The 25,463-nt window shown below is 37.7% G+C and overlaps 1 protein-coding gene across 5 annotated transcripts in view; it reads right to left on the reverse strand.

Moving 5' to 3' along the window:
* Positions 1-243: 243 nt before the first annotated feature.
* Positions 244-25,463, reverse strand: part of RIOK1 (RIO kinase 1) — a 31,725-nt gene continuing 6,505 nt past the window's right edge. For all 5 annotated transcript variants that reach the window (XM_070088440.1, XM_070088443.1, XM_070088445.1 and 2 more), the window contains exons 5-12: positions 24,642-24,747; positions 24,309-24,451; positions 23,209-23,395; positions 22,371-22,489; positions 16,919-17,022; positions 13,457-13,668; positions 12,441-12,609; positions 244-1,084 (exon numbers count right to left, since the gene is read on the reverse strand). In XM_070088440.1, the coding sequence (XP_069944541.1) occupies positions 894-1,084; positions 12,441-12,609; positions 13,457-13,668; positions 16,919-17,022; positions 22,371-22,489; positions 23,209-23,395; positions 24,309-24,451; positions 24,642-24,747 (1,231 nt within the window). In that variant the 3' untranslated portion in view covers positions 244-893. The remainder of the gene's footprint in view (positions 1,085-12,440; positions 12,610-13,456; positions 13,669-16,918; positions 17,023-22,370; positions 22,490-23,208; positions 23,396-24,308; positions 24,452-24,641; positions 24,748-25,463) is intronic.

Here is a 25,463-nt window from a genome sequence, read left to right on the forward strand (position 1 = left end):
GGACCCGAGACTACGAATGGGATGGGAAACGAGGGTGGGGAGAGGGGAGGAAAGGGGGAAAAAAGGGGGGGGGCATGGGGTGGGTGTGGTAGGGAAGAGAGGATTGGGGAGTAATTAGGTTCAGTCGGAGGAAGACGACCAAGAGGTCCAATTCCTCCAACCGACAGCCTCTTTACCTCAGCAAGGAGCCCCCCTCAAAGATGTAAGAGTAATTGAATGTTTTACCACAATAAAACAACTACAGAACTTATGTGTACTTTTAATTTACAGTAATGAAATATTCTCTTTCTTTTTACATAATTTTCATTGTTGTATATTATTTGAAAATAGAACAATTATTTGGTAAACATTTAAGTAGGCACTTACTTAAAATCTCTATGTACAACACAATTACTCTTTCATTTGCAATCTTCAGTACCTCACTAGGTCAATGAGTTTTTTATCATTCCAGGTATATTACTGTTCTTCACATTCAAATTTACTTCTTCTATACCTGTGAAAATTTGTGAGAAATTTTGAGAGCTCTTCAGCCTCAGCAGCCTGGCCTGAGGTCAAGCTTTGTGGTAAATGCCAGGTGTTGCTGTCCGTGGACTGCAGAATTAAAAAAATACATATATTCACTCTTTAACCCTTAAACGGTCCAAACAAATCGACGTTCAAATTCGTAGTGCTACAAAAGTAGATCTACTTTTTTTTACATATTTTCAAATATAACAAAAAAAAAAAAAAAAAAAATGTACATAAAAGTTTTTTTTACACGTTTTCAAATGTAAAACAAAAAAGATCTACATTTTTTTACATACTTTCAGATGTTGAAAAAACGTATAGTATATACGTTTGGACCATTTAAGGGTTAAAGCATACTTTTTTTTTTTTTTAATTTTTTTAAAACATTAATGTTTATTTCTCTTATCTTTTTCAGCTCTTTTCTTTATGTGCTTTTTCACCTTTATTTTTCTTTTTTCTGCTTGAGCATCTTTCACTGCTTTTTTTCGTTCTTTTTTTGATGATGGAGATTCTCCCCTTCGTCGTCCAGTTGTGATACGAGCACCTTTCTCCAAGTCTGCATCATCTCTAGATTCCTCTGAAAATTGATAGTGATGATCAATATGCTTACTGAAGCCCACATAATTTGCTGTTATTGGCTGGTTATCTGTGATATTATTCCTGGTCAATTCACTATTTTCTCAAGTTTACCTATTTCTGATTATTTATTTGTAGCTACTGGAGCAGAACTAAACTCTTAGTGTCCTCAGTATTTAGTCTATCAATTTTTTTTTAGGAGTTTTCAGAGGTTGCATCACTTAATACCTCCTCTAGGAGTGAGAAAACAATGTACTGAGATTTTTGCAGTCCTAAATTGTATAACAGTATACAGGAGGGCCCCGTTTATGTGGCAGGTTAGGTTCCAGGCTACCACCATAGAGAGAATCATTTTTTTTTTTACTTCTAATTGCATATAAATGTCTCATAACATTTTTACACTACCATATACAGTGGAACCTCAAAAATCGAACTTAATCCGTTCCAGGAGCTAGTTCTAAATTCGAAAAGTCTGAAATTCGAAGCAATATTTCCCATAAGAAATAATGGAAATACAATTAATCCGTTCCAGAAACCCAAAAATATTCACACAAAAAATACATTGTATAGAGATTAATTACAGTTTTACATACAACAAATACTATAGTTTTTAATTATGTATAGTAATACATATAAAATAACTTTTTTTTTTTTTTTTTTCAACAAGTCGGTCGTCTCCCACCGAGGCAGGGTGACCCAAAAAAGAAAGAAAATCCCCAAAAAGAAAATACTTTCATCATCATTCAACACTTTCACCACACTCACACATTATCACTGCTTTTGCAGAGGTGCTCAGAATACAAGTTTAGAAGCATATACGTATAAAGATACACAACATATCCCTCCAAACTGTCAATATCCCAAACCCCTCCTTTAAAGTGCAGGCATTGTACTTCCCATTTCCAGGACTCAAGTCCGACTATATGAAAATAACCAGTTTCCCTGAATCCCTTCACTAAATATTACCCTGCTCACACTCCAACAGATCGTCAGGTCCCAAGTATCATTCGTCTCCATTCACTCCTATCTAACACGCTCATGCACGCTTGCTGGAAGTCCAAGCCCCTCGCCCACAAAACCTCCTTTACCCCCTCTTTCCAACCCTTTCGAGGACGACCCCTACTCCTCTTTCCTTTCCCTATAGATTTATATGCTTTCCATGTCATTCTACTTTGATCCATTCTCTCTAAATGACCAAACCACCTCAACAACCCCTCTTCTGCCCTCTGACTAATGCTTTTATTAACTCCACACCTTCTCCTAATTTCCACACTCCGAATTTTCTGCATAATATTTACACCACACCCTTAGACAGGACATCTCCTCTGCCTCCAACCGTCTCCTTGCTGCTGCATTTACCACCCAAGCTTCACATCCATATAAGAGTGTTGGTACTACTATACTTTCATACATTCCCTTCTTTGCCTCCATAGATAACGTTTTTTGACTCCACATATACCTCAACGCACCACTCACCTTTTTTCCCTCATCAATTCTATGATTAACCTCATCCTTCATAAATCCATCCGCCGACACGTCAACTCCCAAGTATCTGAAAACATTCACTTCTTCCATACTCCTCCTCCCCAATTTGATATCCAATTTTTTTTTATCTAAATCATTTGATACCCTCATCACCTTACTCTTTTCTATGTTCACTTTCAACTTTCTACCTTTACACACATTCTCAAACTCATCCACTAACCTTTGCAATTTTTCTTTAGAATCTCCCATAAGCACAGTATCATCAGCAAAAAGTAACTGTGTCAATTCCCATTTTGAATTTGATTCCCCATAATTTAATCCCACCCCTCTCCCGAACACCCTAGCATTTACTTCTTTTACAACCCCATCTATAAATATATTAAACAACCATGGTGACATTACACATCCCTGTCTAAGACCTACTTTTACCGGGAAGTATTCTCCCTCTCTTCTACACACCCTAACCTGAGCCTCACTATCCTCATAAAAGCTCTTTACAGCATTTAGTAACTTACCACCTATTCCATATACTTGCAACATGCCACATGCTCCTCTGTCCACTCTATCATATGCCTTTTCCAAATCCATAAATGCAATAAAAACTTCCCTACCTTTATCTAAATACTGTTCACATATATGCTTCAATGTAAACACTTGATCTAAACATCTCCTACCCACTCTGAAGCCTCCTTGCTCATCCGCAATTCTACATTCTGTCTTACCTCTAATTCTTTCAATTATAACTCTACTGTATACTTTTCCTGGTATACTCAGTAAACTTATTCCTCTATAATTTTTACAATCTCTTTTGTCCCCTTTCCCTTTATATAAAGGGACTATACATGCTCTCCGCCAATCCCTAGGTACCTTCCCCTCTTTCATACATTTATTAAACAAAAGTACCAACCACTCCAACACTATATCCCCCCCTGCTTTTAACATTTCTGTCATGATCCCATCAGTTCCAGCTGCTTTACCCCCTTTCATTCTACGTAATGCCTCACTTACCTCCACCACACTTACATTCTGCTCTTCTTCACTCCTAAAAGATGGTATACCTCCCTGGCCAATGCATGAAATTACCACCTCCCTTTCTTCCTCAACATTTAAAAGTTCCTCAAAATATTCTCGCCATCTACCTAATACCTCCCTCTCCCCATCTACTAACTCCCCTACTCTGTTTTTAACTGACAAATCCATACTTTCCCTAGGCTTTCTTAACTTGTTTAACTCACTCCAAAATTTTTTCTTATTTTCATTAAAATTTCTTGACAGTGCCTCTCCCACTCTTTCATCTGCTCTCCTTTTGCACTCTCTCACCACTCTCTTCACCTTTCTTTTACTCTCCATATACTCTGCTCTTCTTATAACACTTCTGCTTTGTAAAAACCTCTCGTAAGCTACCTTTTTCTCTTTTATCACACCCTTTACTTCATCATTCCACCAATCACTCCTCTTTCCTCCTATAACCACAAACTTCTGCCCCACATTCTAATACTGCATTTTTAAAACTATTCCAACCCTCTTCAACCCCCCCACTACTCATCTTTGCACTAGCCCACCTTTCTGCCAATAGTCGCTTATATCTTGCCCGAACTTCCTCCTCCCTTAGTTTATACACTTTCACCTCCCTCTTACTTGTTGTTGCCACCTTCCTCTTTTCCCATCTACCTCTTACTCTAACTGTAGCTACAACTAAATAATGATCCGATATATCAGTTGCCCCTCTATAAACATGTACATCCTGGAGCCTACCCATCAACCTTTTATCCACCAATACATAATCTAACAAACTACTTTCATTACGTGCTACATCATACCTTGTATATTTATTTATCCTCTTTTTCATAAAATATGTATTACTTATTACCAAATTTCTTTCTACACATAGCTCAATTAAAGGCTCCCCATTTACATTTACCCCTGGCACCCCAAATTTACCTACTACTCCCTCCATAACATTTTTACCCACTTTAGCATTGAAATCCCCAACCACCATTACTCTCACACTTGATTCAAAACTCCCCACGCATTCACTCAACATTTCCCAGAATCTCTCTCTCTCCTCTACACTTCTCTCTTCTCCAGGTGCATACACGCTTACTATAACCCACTTTTCACATCCAATCTTTATTTTACTCCACATAATCCTTGAATTTATACATTTGTAGTCCCTCTTTTCCTGCCATAGCTTATCCTTCAACATTATTGCTACTCCTTCTTTAGCTCTAACTCTATTTGAACCCCTGACCTAATCCCATTTATTCCTCTCCATTGAAACTCTCCCACCCCCTTCAGCTTTGTTTCACTTAAAGCCAGGACATCCAGTTTCTTCTCATTCATAACATCCACAATCATCTCTTTCTTATCATTTGCACAACATCCACGCACATTCAGACTTCCCACTTTGACAATTTTCTTCTTCTTATTCTTTTTAGTAATCTTTACAGGAAAAGGGGTTACCAGCCCTTTGTTCCCGGCATTTTAGTTGGCTTTTACAACATGCATGGCTTACGGAGGAAAGATTCTTATTCCACTTCCCCATGGATATAAAAGGAAAAGTAATAAGACCAAGAACTATTAAGATAAAATCATGTATGTGTAGTGTGACCTAAGTGTAAGTAGAAGTAGCAAGACGTACCTGTAATCTTGCATACTTATGAGACAGACAAAAGACATCACCAATCCTACCATCATGTAAAACAATTACAGGCTTTCGTTTTACACTCACTTGGCAGGATGGTAGTACCTCCCTGGGTGGTTGCTGTCTACCAACCTACTACCTATAACATTTTTACTTACCTTTATTGAAGATTGGTGATGGCATCTGGAAGATAGGGAGGAGGAGAGAGGGAGTTGGGGTTAGTGTTTGGAAGGAGAATCCATGAGGACTTCAGGTAAAGCCCTCTCTGGGGTTACTTCCCTTCTCTGTCTTTCAATGCCACTAGGACCAGCTTGAGAGTCACTGGACCCCTGTTTCACAAAATAACTGTCCACAGTCCTCTGTTTCTGGCGCCTCTTTAACATTTCCCTAAAATGGGACATGGTTCATCACTGAACTTGTTGCAAAGATGGCTTGTTTCAGCTTGCTCAGGGTGGTACTTCTGCACAAACATTTGGACATCATTCCACTTGGCACAAATCTCCTTAATCTTTGAAGAAGGCACCTCATCCACTCCCTATATTAACAGCTTTCGCAACATCAGCTTCCTTGATTTGTTCTTTCTTTGACAGGATAGAAGCGATGGTCGACTTGTTTTTCCCATACATCCTGGCAAGCTCAACAAGTCTCACACCACTCTCATACTTCTGTATTATTTCCTTCTTCACATCTATGGTATTTCTTACTTTCTTTACCACAGGGGTACCACTAGCAAGTTTCTTTGGGCCCATGGCAGCTTATTTCACAGTCCCACAAGCACTAAACACAACGAAATAATCGTAAAATGCGTGAATGAGAGCGCAGGTTAGTGTTCACTCAAGCATAAACAAAGCTAGACAGCTCACGGTGCCTGCGCGGGGACGCGGACAAAGCGGGCGGCAGACAGGTCCCGTACCCGGCGGTCCAAAAATAGGGGCACGTTCGATAATAGGGGCGTGTTCGATAATAGGGACACAGTTTGTCCGAAAAAATGGTCCTATTTTTTGAAACGTTCGATGTGAGATACGTTCGATTTTTGAGGTTTCACTGTATTTTGTTATCAATAGACCTAGGCATAAAAAAAAAAAATAAGTAAAATGTACATACACTATACTCACTACTTACCTTAATATATTTGTAGTCTTAGAGTGAGAGGTGAACGGTATGTATTTATTGTAGGGAGTCAGGAGTGGTAGCCCACCTGGCTACACCTCACAATTATGTTTGCTTTACTATGATTGTACATATTTTGTTTATGTGATATGTAGTATATTTATTATATGATTTTGAAAAAAATGTCATAGATGAATTAATGAAAATGTCTATAACGTAATATATGACACTTAAAGCAAACGGTATTAAGACCTGTCCACTTTCTGTTCATACATGACGCTACAAGTGAAGGCACACAAAAGGAATATTTTTGTACAGTTACCCCAGGAATACTACACAGTTTCTCTAGTGATGGATGAGGAAAACATAATTCTTGCCATCACTCCTACATGCCGCCTGGCTACACCTCATATTTATGTCAGTTTGTTCTACTATGGTTGTATTATGTTGATATATGTAGCGTGTTTCTTATATAATTTTGAAAAATAATATCATAGATGGATTATTGGAAATGTCTATACTGATGTAATACACATGTATATGACATTTAAAGTGTAACAGAGCGATTATTATTATTATTATGCTTACTGGGTCTTCAACACTAGTGATACATTCTTAGTGATTTTAATGTGTACCTGCATGCCAGCACAGAGTGTAAGTTTATTTAGGTACAGGTACATACAACCTAGGTAGTAGGTTGGTAGACAGCAACCGCCCAGGGAGGTACTACCATCCTGCCAAGTGAGTGTAAAACAGAAGCCTGTAATTGTTTTACATGATGGTAAGATTGTTTATGTCTTTTTTCTGTCTCATAAACATGGAAGATTTCAGGTATGTCTTGTTATTTCTACTTACACTTAGGTTACACTACACTTGCATGTACAAGCATATATATATATACACACATACACACACCCCTCAGGGTTTTCTTCTATTTTCTTACTAGTTCTTGTTCTTATTTCCTATTACCTCCATGGGGGAAGTGGAATAGAATTCTTCCTCCATAAGCCATGTGTGTCGTAAGAGGCGAGTAACATGCTGGGAGCAAGAGGCTAGTAACCCCTTCTCCTGTATACATTATTGTGGGATATGGCCAGTGTGTTGAAAAAAAAAATATAGTACAGTGGACCCCCGCATAACGATTACCTCCGAATGCGACCAATTATGTAAGTGTATTTATGTAAGTGCGTTTGTACGTGTATGTTTGGGGGTCTGAAATGGACTAATCTACTTCACAATATTTCTTATGGGAACAAATTCGGTCAGTACTGGCACCTGAACATACTTCTGGAGTGAAAAAATATCGTTAACCGGGGGTCCACTGTATATATAAAATACGCAATAACTTTAAAGCACTTAAAATTTTTGAAAGTTTCCAGACATAACTGAGAGAGACAGAGCTCATGGAGGATGTAAACAGAATGGTGCACAGACACTGTAATAGCAAATCAGGGAGCCATATAAACAAATTTTTGGTCGTAATTTGAAATGTCTATATTAACTAATCACCGTAAAGCAGGGCCTACCTGTATCGCAATAACATGCACAAAATACAATACAGCATATTAACAAAAAAGGCACAATACAGTGACTGGTAACGTCGTCGTCAGCTCCTCTCTTCTATGTGCGTGTTATTTTTGTACAGCATATTAATTTCAATAAGTACACAAAATTTATATTTACTGTACACATTTTACTTATTTAACATGGAATTTTATAAAATAAATTCACTCCAGTACAGTTCAGATTTTTTTAATACATAAAATTCAGACAACAGGAGTTGTGGTTTGTTTTATACAATGAGGTTGAGTTAGGTATTAACCAGGCATAATCATGAGCTCTTGTAAAAAAAAAAAAAAGGTGCACTTTGAAAATCTGAGTATTATAGTCATCACAGGTGCAAACACACTCCAGCATGCTAAAAAAAAAAAAAAAAAACTTTCATGATGATATCAGTAAATCACACCCTTGTCCATCCATTTGTTTTACTTTACACACTGCCATTCTACAATGCATTTCTTGCACTGTGGCAATCCCTAAGTATCCTGCAAGTACTTCTATAGACTAAAAGATAATCATATGATGAAACTTAAAATGATATTTACACTACAAACAAAACTAGAAATTATACAAAATTCTTTTCAGAAAAAGAGAACAAATAAGTACAGTGGACCCCCGGTTCACGATATTAATCCGTTCCTGAGAGCTTATCGTAAACCAAAATTATCGGAAAGCAAATCAATTTTCCCCATAAGAAATAATGGAAATCAAATTAATCCGTGCAAGACATCCAAAAGTATGAAAAAAAAAACTTTTACCACAAGAAATATTAAGTTTAATGCAATAGAATAATTACAATAACAACAATAACAATAGAATAACAACAATAGAATAATTGACACTTACCTTTAATGAAGATCTGGTGATGATTGATGGGATGGGAGGAGGGGTGTGTTAAACCTATTGTTTAGAAGGGGAATCCCCCTCCATTAGGACTTGAGGTAGCTTTTCCTCCTGAGTAATGTAGGTCCTGCTTGGCAATTTCTTCCAAAACAGGACTGTTTTGTCACAATTAAACACTTGCTCAGGTTTCAATCCTTCAGCCTCTATGTACCCCTTGAATTCATGCACATATTTTTCAGCCACTTTGTGGTCTGAACTGGCAGCCTCACCATGCCTAATCACACTATGTATGCCACTAAGATTCTTAAATCTTTCAAACCAACCTTTGCTGGCCTTAAATTCACTCACATCACCACTAGTTGCAGGCAATTTCTTTACCAAATTGTCATGCAACTTCCTAGCCTTTTCACAAATGATCACTTGAGAGATGCTATCTCCTGCTATCTGTTTTTCATTTATCCACACCAATAACAGTCTCTCAACATTTTCTAACACTTGAGGTCGCTGTTTCCTAATCACAGTTGCACCTTTTGCAAGAACAGCTTCCTTGAATGCCGTTTTCCTGCTCACTATAGTAGAGATGGTTGATTGGGGTTTACTATACAACCTGACCAGCTCCGATACACGCAATCCACTTTCATACTTTGCAATTATCTCTTTCTTCATTTCAATAGTCATTAGCACCCTTGGTCTCGAAGGGTTGGCACTAGAAGCTTTCTTGGGGCCCATGGTGACTTATTTTGCAGAAACAAGCACCAAAACAGTGATAATATGGATAATATGGAATGTACCGAATGTATCCTTAGATGCGCACACACTGGCTGGCTTGTAAACACTGGACATGTCTCGTACGAATTGTATCGCATACTGGGTTTTGTAATGGGAACCGAGGCAAATTTTTGGCGATAAAATGCATCGGTTACCGGATTTATCAGATACCGATAGCATCGCGAACCGGGGGTCCACTGTATAGTAGAGTCCTACTTTACGGCATTTCGCCTTCTGGCGTTCTGCTAATACGGACATTTTAAATTATGACCAAAACTCTCTATTTGACTCCCCCACCTGACTTTCTAATACAGTCACCGTGGCCCACCCGGTTTGTTTACATTTTCCGTGAGCTCCATGAGCAATGCGTTTCTCCATTATGTCTGGAAACTTTCCAAAATTTCAAGTGTTTTAGTTATTTCATGTTTTATATATACAGTGGACCCCCGAGTTTTGTGATTAATCCATTCCAGAGAGCCTGCCGAAAGTCAAAATCGCTGAATGGCGAAACCATTTTCCCCATAAGAAATAATGGAAATAAAATTAATCCGTTCCAGACACCCACAAATATTAAAATAAAATATTTTTTTTCAAATTAAATAAAGATTTACATACTGAAAACAATGAGAAATCAAGTACATGCATATAAAAAATAATAATAACATTACACTTAACTTTACTGAAGACTTCTGGGTGGATGGAAGATGGGAGGAGGGGATAGGAGGAAGGTGTACACTATTGTTTGGAAGGAGAATCTCCTTCCATTAGGACTTCAGGTATGAAGTCCTTAACTGGGGTTACTTCCCTTCTTTGTTTTTTAAAGACACTGGCACTGGGAACAACTTGAGAGTCACTGGAACCTTGTCGCACAAAATATGTACCTGTCCAGAGAGCTCTGGTTCTGGCGTTTCTTTAAGATTTGTCTGAAGTGGGACACAACACTGTCATTGTACATGTTGCCAATATGGCCTGCAACAGCTTTGTTAGGGTGAAGTTCATCCATAAATGTTTGCACTTCAGTCCACTTTGCACAAATGTCCTTAATCTGTTTTTTGGTAATCCACACCAACAATAACTTCTCCACTTCTTTGAGGATTTGTGATCTCCTTTTTGTCAGCATATCTACCCCTTTTGCAACAACAGCACACTTTATTTCCTTTCCTTTCACCACGATCAAAGTGATGGTTGAATGGGGCTTGCCATACATCCTGGCAAGCTCTGTAACACGCACTCCACTCTCATATTTTTCAATGATTTCCTTCTTGAATTCGATTGTGTTCCTCACTTTCTTTACCAAAGGGCTTGCACTAGCTTTCCTTGGGCCCATGGTGACTTATTTAGCAGTTGCAATCACAAAAAAACAATGGATTATTACGTATGAACCCGCGGGGTGATGGTCACGTGTTGGTAAACAATGGCACACTGAGCGTGAATGGCATGGGAGACTGGCTTTGTGTGCGTGCTGACGGGCAGATGGGTACTGGACGGTCACCGAATTACGAGTCTAATCGCAAACCACGAGGCCAAATTTTGCCGAAAAAACTTGCCGAAAGCCAGATTTCACGAAAGTCGATGCCGTCGAAACTCGAGGGTCCACTGTACTCTGATAAATACATATACTTATGTGTACCTGTACCTAAATAAACTTACACACTGTGCTGGCATGCAGGTACACATTAAAATCACTAAGAGTGTCTTATTAGTCCTGAGGATGCCATATTAATGATGATGATGATAATACCCAATAATAAATCACTCTGAGGCACATCAAATGTCGTATATTATGTTAATATAAACATTTTCATTAACCCGTCTATGATATTTTTTCAAAATTATGTAACAAACATGCTATGTAACATATAAACATGATAAATACACCTCACAGTAGAATAAATTAACAAATACGAGATGTTACGTGTATGAACCAAAACCAGACGTGTTTGTCTGCTCGTTTACATTCTCTGTGTCTCTTTCCTCTCTCATTTACTCATTCTATCTTGTTCATTCATTTTATCTCATTTACTCACCTTTCACCCTACATTAAGACTACAAATATTTTAAGGTAAGTAATGAGTGTACTGTATATGCATTTTATCGCTCTATTGCGCTTTAAATGTCATAGTACAGTAAGGCCCCGCTTTACAGCATTTTGCTTTACAGTGTTCCACTAATACGGTCATTTAAAATTATGACCAAAACTCTCTATATGGCTCCCTTCACCTGACTTTCATTATAATATGGTCACTGCACCTCACCCGGTTTGTTTATATTCTCCGTGAGCTCCGTAAGCACTACATCTCTTCATTATGTCTGGAAACTCCAAAATATCAAGTGTTTTTAAAAGTTATTTCATATTTTATATATCTTTCTTTCAACACACCGGCTTTATCCCACCAAGGCAGGGTGGCCCAAAAAGAAAAATGAAAGTTTCTCTTTTCAAATTTAGTAATTTATACGGGAGAAGGGGTTACTAGCCCCTTGCTATTTTATATATACTCTAATAATTATACTTATGTATACCTGTACCTAAATAGGCTTCATAATGGCAAAAGGTTCCAAACAGACAGATCATGCTGTACCGAGGTAAGCCTACCTAGAGACTTCTGCTCTGGCCACCTTTAGAGGATAGTTCTCAGAGGAACAAGGCACAAGGATGGATACTGTAGTTTGAACAATTCACAACTAACCCACAATTCAGGGAAAAACTTTCAAAACATTTTAGTCCATCCTGGACAATAATGAAGAAGCAAGTGAATCTGATGACCATCTAAGACTGACCATGACACTGTCAAAACTTTCTTCTCTGAATTCTGGGTTAGTTTTAAACAAGTCAGAGAATAAAGGCAGATCGAGTAACAACCTATACCTAAGACTATAATAAAAAAACAAGACTCACCTTATAACAGACAATACTTAAGTACCCAATGAAACAAAATAGAACACTTACCTTCAATTTCTTCTCCCTCAGAATCTGATGCTTCTTTTGGCAGTAGATCAGATAGTACTTCTACTCCTGTAAGATCCTTATTGAACCCTAAGACATTACGATAGGGAATGTCCTTAACTGTTTTTTCGCCTAATTTTAGCTGCTCAAAATCACGCTCAAAGTCAATGACCTGTAAGTTCATAGTTTAAACTGTAATGCATTGATAACCATACATACTACAATAAAACACTGGAATGTAACCTATTCTGCTAATCTCTCATATCCCTCTGCATGTAACAATCCTAATTTAAATATAATTCAAGCCCTCCAAGTAAGGAAGGGGGAGATTATGGAGTGCCTTGATGCTGGGGAAGGGATCCTGATCTGAGGAACTACAGCTATCCTCCCTTTCCTCAGATTGAATTTGCTTACCTCCCATTTTTCAGACATTGTATGATACTTAATAATAATAATATTCCATGGGAAGTGGAAAAGAATTCTTCCTCCATAAGCCACATGTGTCATAAGAGGCGACTAACATGCAAGGAGCAAGGGGCTAGTAACCCCATCTCCTGTATCCCTGTCTCGGTGGGATACAGCCATTAAAAAATAAAATAAATAATACATGTGTTATTTGTGCAAGCTAAAGTACACCACATAACTTGTACTCTTATTCCCTTTCAAATACAGTACTATTCCTGAGGTGACACCCTTGCAACCTGCTGCTAACACTGCAAGGTTCTCTCACTGACACAACCTGACCACCAAATTGGTTCTCATATTCATCAGCTTAGATATAATTTAGATCAAATTAGACCCTCTTCATACTGTTACATTCACTATAGTGTGGAATTGCATTCTGATATTTCAGTTCTATTATTCCATATCTGTATTTGATCTTTTTTATTTTTTATTATCACACTGGCCGATTCCCACCATAATCTAACTTCCAATTTATGTAAGATTTCTTACTGAAGCTTAATAAACACTCTCCAAACTGTTTTTATCCAAATGAAAGATAAAAGTCTCTCACTGACCTGGTCTAGAGTTTTGGGAATGAAAACATTCTTAAACACCTCCTCGTCAACTTTTTCCTGATCAGTCATTTGTCCAACTGGTCGAGAAGAAGCCAGGCTCTTCATTTTTTCTAGGTATTCATCACGGTTTTGGAAGGTAACTGTCTGATCCACAATAAAGGTGAATAATTCTTGAACCGTCATGGTTGGGACTCCTTTTTTGCGGAAATATTCTAAGGGAATAAATATGGTAATGTATGAATTTACAAAGAACACTTTTTAATAATATACCACTATTTATCTCTACATTTTATGATATTTGTATTCTATAAATGGAATAGTTGCTGCATATGTATTACATCTCCAAAAAATACTGTGGGAGAAAATATCTTTAATGAATGAATTACTTAAAGATGAATCATTATACAGGGCTTAAATAAACATAACAGTATTTTGCTCAATAATAACCCACATGGAGACAAACTCAGGATATTAATTGATCTGGATATTTTGACCCCCTTCTGAGATCCTCTTCAACAGAAAAGGATCCCAGAAAGGGGGGGTCAAAATCTTTACTTTTCTTTTCAACTTGCTGGCCATCTCCCAATGAGGCAGGGTGACCAAAAAAAAAAAAAAAAAAAAAAAAAACTTTCACCATCATTCACACCTAATCACTGTCTTTGGAAAGGCATGCAGATATGACAGTTCAGATGTCCGTCCAAACAGCAAATATCCCAAACCCCTCCTTTAAAGTGTAGACTCTGTACTCCCCACCTCCAGGACTCAAGTCCAGCTAACTGGTTTCCTTTATGAAATATTAGCCTGCTCACACTCAAACAGCTCGTCAAGTCCCAAAAACCATTTGTCTCATCTCACTCCTATCTAGCATGCTCACACATGCCTGCTGTCTGTCCAAGCCCCTTGCACACAAAAGTTCTTTTACCACTTCCCTCCATCCTTTTCAAGGATGACCCCTACCCCTCCTTCCTTCCACTACAGATTTATATACCCTCCAAGTCATCCTATTTTGCTCCATCCTCTCTAAATGACTAAACCACCTAAAAAAACCCTCCTCAGCCCTCAAAATAATATTTTTAGTAACTCCACACCTCCTAATTTCCACACTACGAATTTTCTGCATAATATTTACACCACACATTGCCCTTAGCCTGACATCTTCACTCCTATCAGTCTCCTCCTTGCTGCAACATTTTCAACCCATGCTTCACATCCATATAAAAGTGTTGGTACCACTATACTCTCATACACGCCCTTCTTTGCCTCCATGGATAATGTTCTTTGTCTCCAGAGATACCTCAATACACCACCCACCTTTTTTCCTTCATCAATTCTATGGTTTACCCCGTCCTTTGTAAACCCACCCAACAACAAGTCTACTCCCAAATATCTGTACTTGTTCACTTCTGATATCCAGTTTTTCTTTATCTAAACTGTTTGATACCCTCATCACCTCACATTTATCTATGTTCACTTTCAACTTTCTTCCTTTACACACCCTCCCAAATTCATCCATTAACCTTTGCAACTTCTCTTCAGAATCTCCCAAAAGCACAGAATAATCAGCAAAAAAAGTAACTGTGTTAACTCCCATTTTGTATTTGAATCTGCATAATTTAATCCTGCCCCTCTCTTCAACAACCTAGCATTTACTTCTTTTACAACCTCACCTAGAAATCTGTCAAACAACCACAGTGACATTACGCATCCCTCTCCATGATGTACTTTTACTGGAAAATAATCTCCCTCTCTCCTACACACCCTAACCTGAGCCTCACTATCCTCATAAAAACTCTTTACAGCATTTAGTAACTCACTACCTATTCCATACACTTGCAACCTCTGCCACACTACTCCTCTGTCCACCCTATCATGCCTTTTCTAATTCCATAAAAGCAACAAAAACTTCCCTACCTTTATCTAAATATTGTTCACTTATATGCTTTAATGTAAACACTTGGTATACACATCCCCTACCCATTCTAAAGCCTCCTTGTTCATCTGCCGTCCTACTCTCCGTCTTACCTTTAATTCTTTCAGTAATAACCCACCATACACTGTACCTGGTATACTCAATAGGCTTATTCCCCTATAATTTTTACAATCTCTTTTGTCCCTCTTCCCTTTATATAAAAGTACTATGCAATGTCTCTGCCAGTCCCTGGGTACCTTCTTTGTTTTCATACATTTATTGAACAAAAGTACCAATAACTCCAAAACTATATCTTCACCTGCTTTTTACATTTCTGTGATGATCCCATCAGTTCCAGCTGCTTTACCCCCTTCCATTCTACCCAATGACTCATGCACCTTCCCCACACTCACATCCGGCTCTTCTTCACTCCTAAAAGATGTTATACCTCCCTGCCCAATGGATGAAATCATTCCCTTCCTCTCTTCATCAACATTTAACAGTCTCTCAAAATATTCCTGCCATCTTCCCAATACCTCCAACTCCCCATCTACTAATTTCCCTATTCTGTTTTTAACTGTCAAGTCCATTTGTTCCCTAGGTCTTCTTAACCTATTTATCTCACTTTTTCTTATTCTCTGCAAGATTTGCTGAGAGCACCTCATCTACTCTATCATTTGCTCTCCTTTTGCACTCCATTACCACTCTCTTCACCTCTCTTTTGCTCTCCATATACTCCACCCTTCTTATATCACTTCTGCTTTGTAAAATCCTCTCATAAGCAAATGTTTTCTCCCTTATCACACCCTTTACCTCATCATTCCACCAATCACTCCTCTTCGCTCCTGCACCCACCCTCCTATATCCACAAATTTTTGCCCCACTTTCTATCGCTGCATTTTTAAAACTATCCCACCCTCTCTTCAACCCCCACACTACCTATACTCTTACTAGCCCACCTTTTTCCCAATAGTTGCTTACATCTCACCCTAACTTCCTCCTCCCTTAGTTGTTAAACTTTCACCTCTCTTACTTGCTGCTGACATTTTCCTTTTGCCCCATCTACCTCTTACTTGAGCTGCAGTCACAACTAAATAATGATCTGAATTTGTCTCTATGTGGGTTATTACTGAGCACTGACAAGTGCTAATTACACTTTAAATTATTCATATAGTGCTGTATTCCTAATGTCCTAATTTTGTCTCCTCTATCTACATAATAATGATTATGTATCCTCATTACATAATTCCTTAACCCTTTGTGTTTTCACTCTTTGTTGAATGTCTAGCCATTGTTAGTGGCCCATAGGCCAACACAAACACCACAACCTGGCTGATTAGGAATTCTGAGCAAGCAGTGGTCCAGTTTCCTCTAAAATGTATGGTTTCCAAAATGTGAGGCAAAGATCTTTTTATTACTGGTATTGCAAATTTTTAAAGTATGTACCAAAAAACTGTATACAGTATGCATTACAGTCTTAAATATCTCAAGATTAGTTCATCAGTCTTTCAAAAATTCATACTTTTTAAAAATTTGGACAAAAACAAACAAACCTGTAACGTTCGTGCAATCCTTTCGTAAGAAATCCAATGAATGGGGATGATCTGGGGTCACAGACTGGGATACATCAATAATAAATGGCCGACCCTGGTGATAACTAGGGAGTAAAATGCATTAACGCACAAAAGAAATCAGGAAGAAACAAAGTGCCTATTCACTTAAATTTCATATTCAAAAGCAAAATACTAAATAATGATGACCCAAGAAATTTTTTTACTACACTCTGTCTCTTGGGATCCTTCAACAGTACAAAATTAAAAAAAAAGAAAACTGAAAAAATGCAAGCATAAGCTCCAGACATGAAAGGGGATGATAGAAGTACAGTACAGTACAGTAGGGCCCCGCCTTACAGCGTTCCGCTACTATGGCAATTTGAAATTATGACCAAAACTCGCTATACAGCAACCCGTCTTTCTTATACGGCGCACCACATGAGCACATCTCTCTATTATGTCTGGAAACTTTCCAAAATTTTAAGCGTTTTAAACTTATTGCATATTTTATGTTTTTTTTTTCTTTTTTTTAACAAGTAAGCCGTCTCCCACCGAGGCAGGGTGACCCAAAAAGAAAGAAAATCCCCAAAAAGAAAATACTTTCATCATCATTCAACACTTTCACCTCACTCATACATAAACAGTTTTTGCAGAGGTGCCCAGATACAATAACTTAGAAGCATATATAAAGACATATAACATATCCCTCCAAACTGCCAATATCCCAAATCCCTCCTTTAAAGTGCAGGCATTGTATTTCTCATTTTCAAATCTGGCTATATAAAAATAACCAATTTCCTTGATTCCCTTCACTGAATATTACCCTGCTCATACTCCAACAGCTTGTCAGGTCCCAAAAACCATTTGTCTCCATTCACTCCTATCTAACACGCTCACGCATGCAAGCTGTAAGTCCAAGCCCTTTGCCCACAAAACAACCTTTACCCCCTCCCTCCAACCTTTTCGAGGACGACCCCCTACCCCGCCTTCCTTTCCCTACAGATTTATACGCTCTCCATGTCATTCTACTTTGATCCATTTTCTCTAAATGACCAAACCACCTCAACAACTCTTCTTCAGCCCTCTGACTAATACAGTGGATCCCCGGTTAACGATATTTTTTCATTCCAGAAGTATGTTCAGGTGCCAGTACTGACCGAATTTGTTCCCATAAGGAATATTGTGAAGTAGATTAGTCCATTTCAGACCCCCAAACATACACGTACAAACGCACTAACATAAATACACTTACATAACTGGTCGCATTGGGAGGTGATCGTTATGCGGGGGTCCACTGTACTTTTATTAACTCCACAACTTCTCCTAATTTCCACACTCCGAATTCTCTGCATAATATTTACACCACACATTCCCCTTAGATTTTATACATACAGCGGTACCTTGGGATATGAACTTAATTTGTTCAAGAAGGCTGTTCGAGTGCCGATACTGAACGAATTTGTTCCCATAAGAAAAAATGTAAATTAGATTAATCCGTTTCAGACCCCCAAAAATACATTTACATAAGCACTTACATAATTGTTCGAGTTTTCAGCTGTTTGTATCCCAAGGTACCACTGTACTCTGATATCTATATACTTATGTGTACCTGTACCTAAATGTATATTTAGGTACAGGTACACTGTGTGGTGTGCAGGTACACATTAATATCACTAAGAGTCTCTCTACTCTTGATGCCACATTAATAATAATAATCTCTTGGGCACATTAACCCTTTCAGGGTTTCCGAGGTACTAGTATGTCTTATGTGCCAAGGTTTTTGACGTACTAGTACGCATAAATTCTAGTGCCTTCAAATCTCGCGGGAAAAGGCTGGTAGGCCTAGATGTGAGAGAATGGGTATGTGTGGTCAGGTATGCGTGGTAGAAAAAAATCTGGGACCCAGTGGCGCATTGTGGGAACGCCATTTTAGTAGACCTTGCTCACCATGCCTCGCAGTAAGAAGCTCCTCACTCCTCGGCGAATTGAGACACTTTTGTTCCCCAGTGACAGTTCTAATACAGATGGAAGTGCCAGTGAAGATGAGTTTCAAGGTTTTGGTGAGGTTGTGACTGAAACTAATGACCATAATACCGGTAATAGTGAGGAAAACCCAAACGACCCTCAGCCTTCCACCTCTGCTGCTGGGCCGTCTTGTTCACGTTCAGTTGTACCAGAATCGAAGAGGAAACTCCTATTTTCCCAAATCCCAGACTCAGATGTGAGCATTGGTGATGATAGTGATAGTGAATATGAACTACAAGCTCTTGAAAACAGTTCCAGTAGTGATAGTGAAGTGGAATATTCTCCAGTGAAACGTCAGTATATACGATGATATATGTGCTCTGGTAATGTGCCATATGCTATTCCAAGGGGAAGGAGTACATCTCGGAGTACATCCCATGACTGTACAATAGGAACAGACAGTGAAAATGAAGATGATAGTGTTGCAATTGGGTGACCCAAAAAGAAAGAAAATCCCAAAAAAGAAAATACTTTCATCATTATTCAACACTTTCACCTCACTCACTCATAATCACTGTTTTTGCAGAGGTGCTCAGAACGCAACAGTTCAGAAGCATATACGTACATATAAAGATACACAACATATCCCTCCAAACTCCTAATATCCCGAACCCCTCCTTTAGAGTGCAGGCATTGTACTTCCCATTTCCAAGGCTCAAGTCCGGCTATACAAAAATACCCGGTTTCCCTGAATCCCTTCACTAAATATTACCCTGCTCACACTCCAACAGATCGTCAGGTCCCAAATACCATTCATCTCCATTCACTCCTATCGAACACGCTCATGCATGCCTGCTGGAAGTCCAAGCCCCTCGCCCACAAAACCCCCCTTCCATTAATCCATTTATGATATTTTTTAATAAACATGCTACATAACATATAAACAAGATAAATAAACCACACAGTAGAATAAATTAACAGATATGAGATGTGATAGCCAGGTGACTTGCAGGAGGGATGGCAAGAATAACATTTTCTCTAGTCCAACATCAGAGAAAATGTGTACACTATACAGTGGAACCTCAAATACTGAACTTTCTTCGGTCCAGAAGGCTGTTCGAATGCCTTTACCAAATGAATTTATTCCCATCAGGAATAATGTAAACTAGATTAGTCCATTTCAGACCCTCAAAAATACACTTATAAAAGCACTTACAAAAATACACTTACATAATTGGTCGTGTTGGGAGCAGTTCGATTTTTGAGGTTCCACTGTATTATTACTGGGGGTGACTTTTAGGAGGGACGGCAAGAATAATGTTTTCTCTAGTCCAACACCCGAGAAAATGTGTACACTGTAATATTACTGGGGGTAACTAGAAAATTTTACTTTCGTATGCCTTCACTCAGAGCGTCATTTCTTCTAAAAATAGTGTTTCATGAGAATGGGTGTGTTCCTCTTTATTTATTCTACTGTATCAATGTGGAGACAACTTGTATGCAATGTCAAGTGTTTGTATTATGGTACAAGATTCACAGACATGGGAATGAATGTGTATCAACCAAAAGCAGATGCATCTGTTTGTTTACATTATGTGTGGGTGGGGTTGTGTCAGGTGGGGTGAGGTGGACTGCCCTGGCTGGCTACCATACTTCCCACACCTGACTTCCTGCAAATAAATACAACTCGCCTCTCACCCAACATTAAGACTACAAATATTTTAAGGTAAGTAATGGGTGTACTGTGTGTGTATTTTACTTTTTATTGTGTTTTTTAATGCCTAGTTCTCTTACTAATTTAAGTTAGTGTAAAGTTGTTGTCTGGCATTTATAGGTAGAAAATAATGGCATTCCACTAAGGCAATTTCCCCTTTAAGGAGGTGGCCTGGAACCTAACTTGCTGGATAAATGAGGCCCTACATTACTATGATAACATATAATACCCAATAGTTCATCCCCAAATAAAACAAACTTCTATGTTTTAACTAAATCCATATGTAAGAAGAATATATGAATATACAGCAACAAATTCCTAGGTAGTAGGTTGGTAGACAGCAACCGCCCAGGGAGGTACTACCGTCCTGCCAAGTGAGTGTAAAACGAAAGCCTGTAATTGTTTTACATGATGGTAGGATTGCTGGTGTCCTTTTTTCTGTCTCATGAACATGCAAGTTTTCAGGTACGTCTTGCTACTTCTACTTACACTTAGGTCCCACTACACATACATGTACAAGCACATATATACACACCCCTCTGGGTTTTCTTCTATTTTCTTTCTAGTCCTTATTCTTGTTTATTTCCTCTTATCTCCATGGGACAGCAACAAATTCTTAAATTTAATCTATTAAAATAAAAAAGCAATTCACTGACTGGACAAAAGTCACCATCACAGAAAATGTGTGTAACCTTAATGCCTAATACAGTGGAACCTCGGTTTTCATATGTCCTAGTTTGTATGTAAAACTGTAGTTTTCTTTCATTCTTTCAACGCACCAGCCGTATACTACCGAGGCGGGGTGGCCCAAAAGGAAAAACAAAAGTTTTGCCTTTTAAATTTAGTAATATATACAGGAGAAGGGGTTACTAGCCCCTTGCTCCCGGCATTTTAGTTGTCTCTTACAACACGCATTGCTTACGGAGGAAGAATTCTGTTCCACTTCCCCATGGAGATAAGAGGAAATAGACAAGAACAAGAACTAGAAAGAAAATAGAAGAAAACCCAAAGGGGTATGTATATATATGCTTGTACATACATGTGTAGTGTGACCTAAGTGTAAGTAGAAGTAGCAAGATGTACCTGAAATCTTGCATGTGTATGAGACAGAAAAAAAAGACACCAGCAATCCTACCATCGTGTAAAACAATTACAAGCTTCCGTTTTACACTCACTTGGCAGGACGGTAGTACCTCCCTGGGCGGTTGCTGTCTACCAACCTACTACCTAGGAAAACTGCAGTTATTCTCTATAAAATGTATTGTTTGTTAATATTTCCCGTAAGAAATAATGTAAACTCAATTACTCTGTTCCAGACACCCAAAAATATGAACAAAAAGTACATTTCAAAAGAATAACTATAGTTTTACATGCAAACTAGGGCATATGAAACCCAAGGTTCCATTGTACTCAACATCTGACTGTTTAGCAGCCATACAGGCATGCAGTTTACAATGAACAATAATGACATATCAAAAGATTTAAATGAGTCCTAGATGTGGGAAAGGCAGTGTCTGCACTCTGAAGAAGGGATAGACATGTTATAGTTAGAGGATAATCTGAATTGTAATGTCAGCACACTTCTGGAAAACCAGCAACTGAGTGAATGATGGTGAATATATTTTCTTTTTAGGGCCACCCTGCATTGGCAGGAGATGGCCAAAGAGGCAACAAATATATATAAAATATGAAAGCACAGCCAAGGTCAAATAATGACAAACAAAAACAATACATAGTAAAATTCTTACATTAAACGATTAGTTAGAAACTTACAGGAGATTGAATTCACTAAGATCAGCATGAACCAGACGACATTCACGGTACATGATCCACATTTGAATCACCAGGTCATAATACAATTCTCGAGCCTTAGATTCGGAAATCTCAGCATCCTATGCAACATAAAACACAAAACACATAAATATAAAGTTTACATGATAAATTTAAAGCGATAAATATTGGTTTTAATATTTATTAGAAAATGTACAGGATTTATATTATTAAAAACAATACTCAGAAATAGCAATCCCCTAAATAAGCATTGCTAGATGCCAATATGAATAGTTTTTCAATTTTTTTTTTTTTTTAAACAAGTCGGCCGTCTCCCACTGAGGCAGGGTGACCCCAAAAAGAAAGAAAATCCTCAAAAAGAAAATACTTTCATCATCATTCAACATTTTCACCTCACTCACACATAATCACTGTTTTTGCAGAGGTGCTCATAACACAACAGTTTAGAAGCATATACGTATAAAGATACACAACATATCCCTCCAAACTGCCAATATCCCAAACTTCAGTCATAATATAGTATAGTACTCCACTATACTCCTTTGAACACCAATTTCCAATATTTTATCTCTACCATACTGTACTTTGAGCCTACAATGCTACAACAGTAGGCCCAATATAAATGTGTTAAGTTTTCTTTTTTGTCATGGGACATCAAACTAAATGATGTACTGTATAGTACAGGTACTATACTTTAAAATGAAAGCTTCTGTTCATTACAAATATTGAAAATAAAGGCATACAAAAGCCTCAAGACTAACACAATTCACACACACAAAGCAATAATACCACATATGCTCAATGTAACACAAATATCTACCTTCAACCTAGGAGACGCCATCGAATCTGTTCCCAAAAACTCCATAACAAGCACGTGGGAGCGCAGAACCACAGGACGTGGAACAGGGAGGCCACAGTTATACATACGAAACAAATTGCTCGTCTCTTTCTCTGCCCATGTGCGGACCATTTTTCTAGGGTTGTGCTTTCCGTACCCATGACGAAATCTGATGAGAGAAAGTACTGTATTACTAACCTTTAAACTGTCCAAACATAGATCTACATTTGCTCATGTAGCGCTCCAAACATAGATCTACATTTTTTTACATGAGAAAGCAGGTAAAATCGAACGTAGATCTACGTTCAGAGCGCTACGAGAGTGAACATAGATTTACATTTGGACAGTTTAAGGGCTAAAGATTGAATAATATGTATTTTTAGGATACAAATGATACTGTCTAGTTAACCTAAAAGGAAATTTCTATTGTGAAACTTCTAGTGTAAATAATAACAAAAATATTTAAATGGAAAAGCAGTTATTAAATTATTTTTTGTGTTACTTACCATATGAAATGTAAAGACGACTAAAATATTCAGTATGACCTTATATACTATTCAGTATGACCTTATATACTATTCAGTATGACCTTATATACTATTCAGTATGACCTTATATGCTATTCAGTATGACCTTATATACTATTCTGACATTTTAAAGTAATGTTGTTTCTGCACAGTACAGTTTTGTGAAAAAATAAGAACAGGAACACATTAATTCAGATAATGTCTTGTTCCTTACAGATTTCATAAATGCTCTGCAAGAATTAAAAATGTTATAATAAAAGTCTGCTCCCAAGCTGACATTTTTCAAAATAGTGCCAGCAACTGTGTAAAATGAATATAAGTACAGTATAAGTTTGCAAGATTTCCCTGTTACTCTTTATGTTCATACAATAGAAATAACAGATCAGCAATTTTGCCCAAGTATAAAACATCTAATAAGTTTCCATTTCACCTTCACCATACACATCAATGCATTTACACAAATTGAGTCATTATTATATTATAATAATAAGGCTCAAGAATACAAACTGTAAGAGACTAAGGGAAAGCAAATTTACTGAATTATTGCTAATCTACCTGTGATCTCCAGAAACATATCTATCACGATCCTTGAAAGTGAGGATGGATGTCTTGTATATTTTGACAGCATAATCTTGGTTATCACTGCCCAAAGCATGGTAAACATTTGCTTCTTTGCCAGTAGAAATGCATCCATTTATCTGTAAGTACACCCTTGTTAACCATGCAGGAAAGTGTTAAAAGTACTGAAAACACAACATTTGACCACAGAATTAAAAATAAACATTATCAATATGAGTCACACTTGATGCTGTGGAGATTAGTTATTGTATTTCATAATTACCTTGAAAGATTGAGGCACAAAGCTTTACAAAAATATTTCTGGCTTACCTCAGTGATGGTTCCCTTGTTGAGAAATTTGAAAAGAATCATCCGAGTTCTTGGATCTAACACCTGTTCCACTGTTGCCCTCTCTGATTTATCACGCACTCTTTGTCTGAAAATGTATATGGCATATCAACCTGTCTTCTGAGCATTTAAGTAGATTCTTCATATACAGTTTGTAGCACATTTCTAAGTTAAGTTAGGTTGTCTTCCATCCATAAAAAATAACAAATTTAACATACCACAATGGAAAAACTAGAAATATAAGGTAAAAGGCAGTAAAAAACAATGAGTGTGAAATAGACAGAAAATAGGCATCCACTGTACATGGCCTGAACAAATCATCACCACAGTCATAATTCAATTATTCAAAGCACCTTTAATGGTCACCCACTTGACTGTTTTTACAACAGTGGCAAGACTGTTCATAAGGCTTAGTGTCATAAACAATGATCAGTGAAAAATGATGAACCACTTAGTCAAAAATTTAACACAGGTTAGATATCAGCATATTTCAATCTCAGTCAGAGACCTTTATCTGCTGAAATTGGTCTTCCCGAGTCTAATATATTCAGAACTTTTTTACACATTAATTTATTTGTCTAAGTGGTATCTAACTTTTAATTTTTTTTGTGTAAGTTACAAACACAAGATTATCTTTATTATATATTTTGTTTTCAATGAACCGGCCATATCCCACCAAGACAGGGTGACCTAAAAAAGAAAAACCAAGATAAATTAGGGTTTTAACATTTGCCATTTAGACCTCAGCACCAGGCCAAGGACAGTCCATCACTCAAACATCATATTCCAAAACAGTACAATAAT

The sequence above is a fragment of the Cherax quadricarinatus genome, chromosome 24, assembly GCF_038502225.1.
Source record: "Cherax quadricarinatus isolate ZL_2023a chromosome 24, ASM3850222v1, whole genome shotgun sequence".
NCBI classification, from domain to species: Eukaryota; Metazoa; Arthropoda; class Malacostraca; order Decapoda; family Parastacidae; genus Cherax; species Cherax quadricarinatus.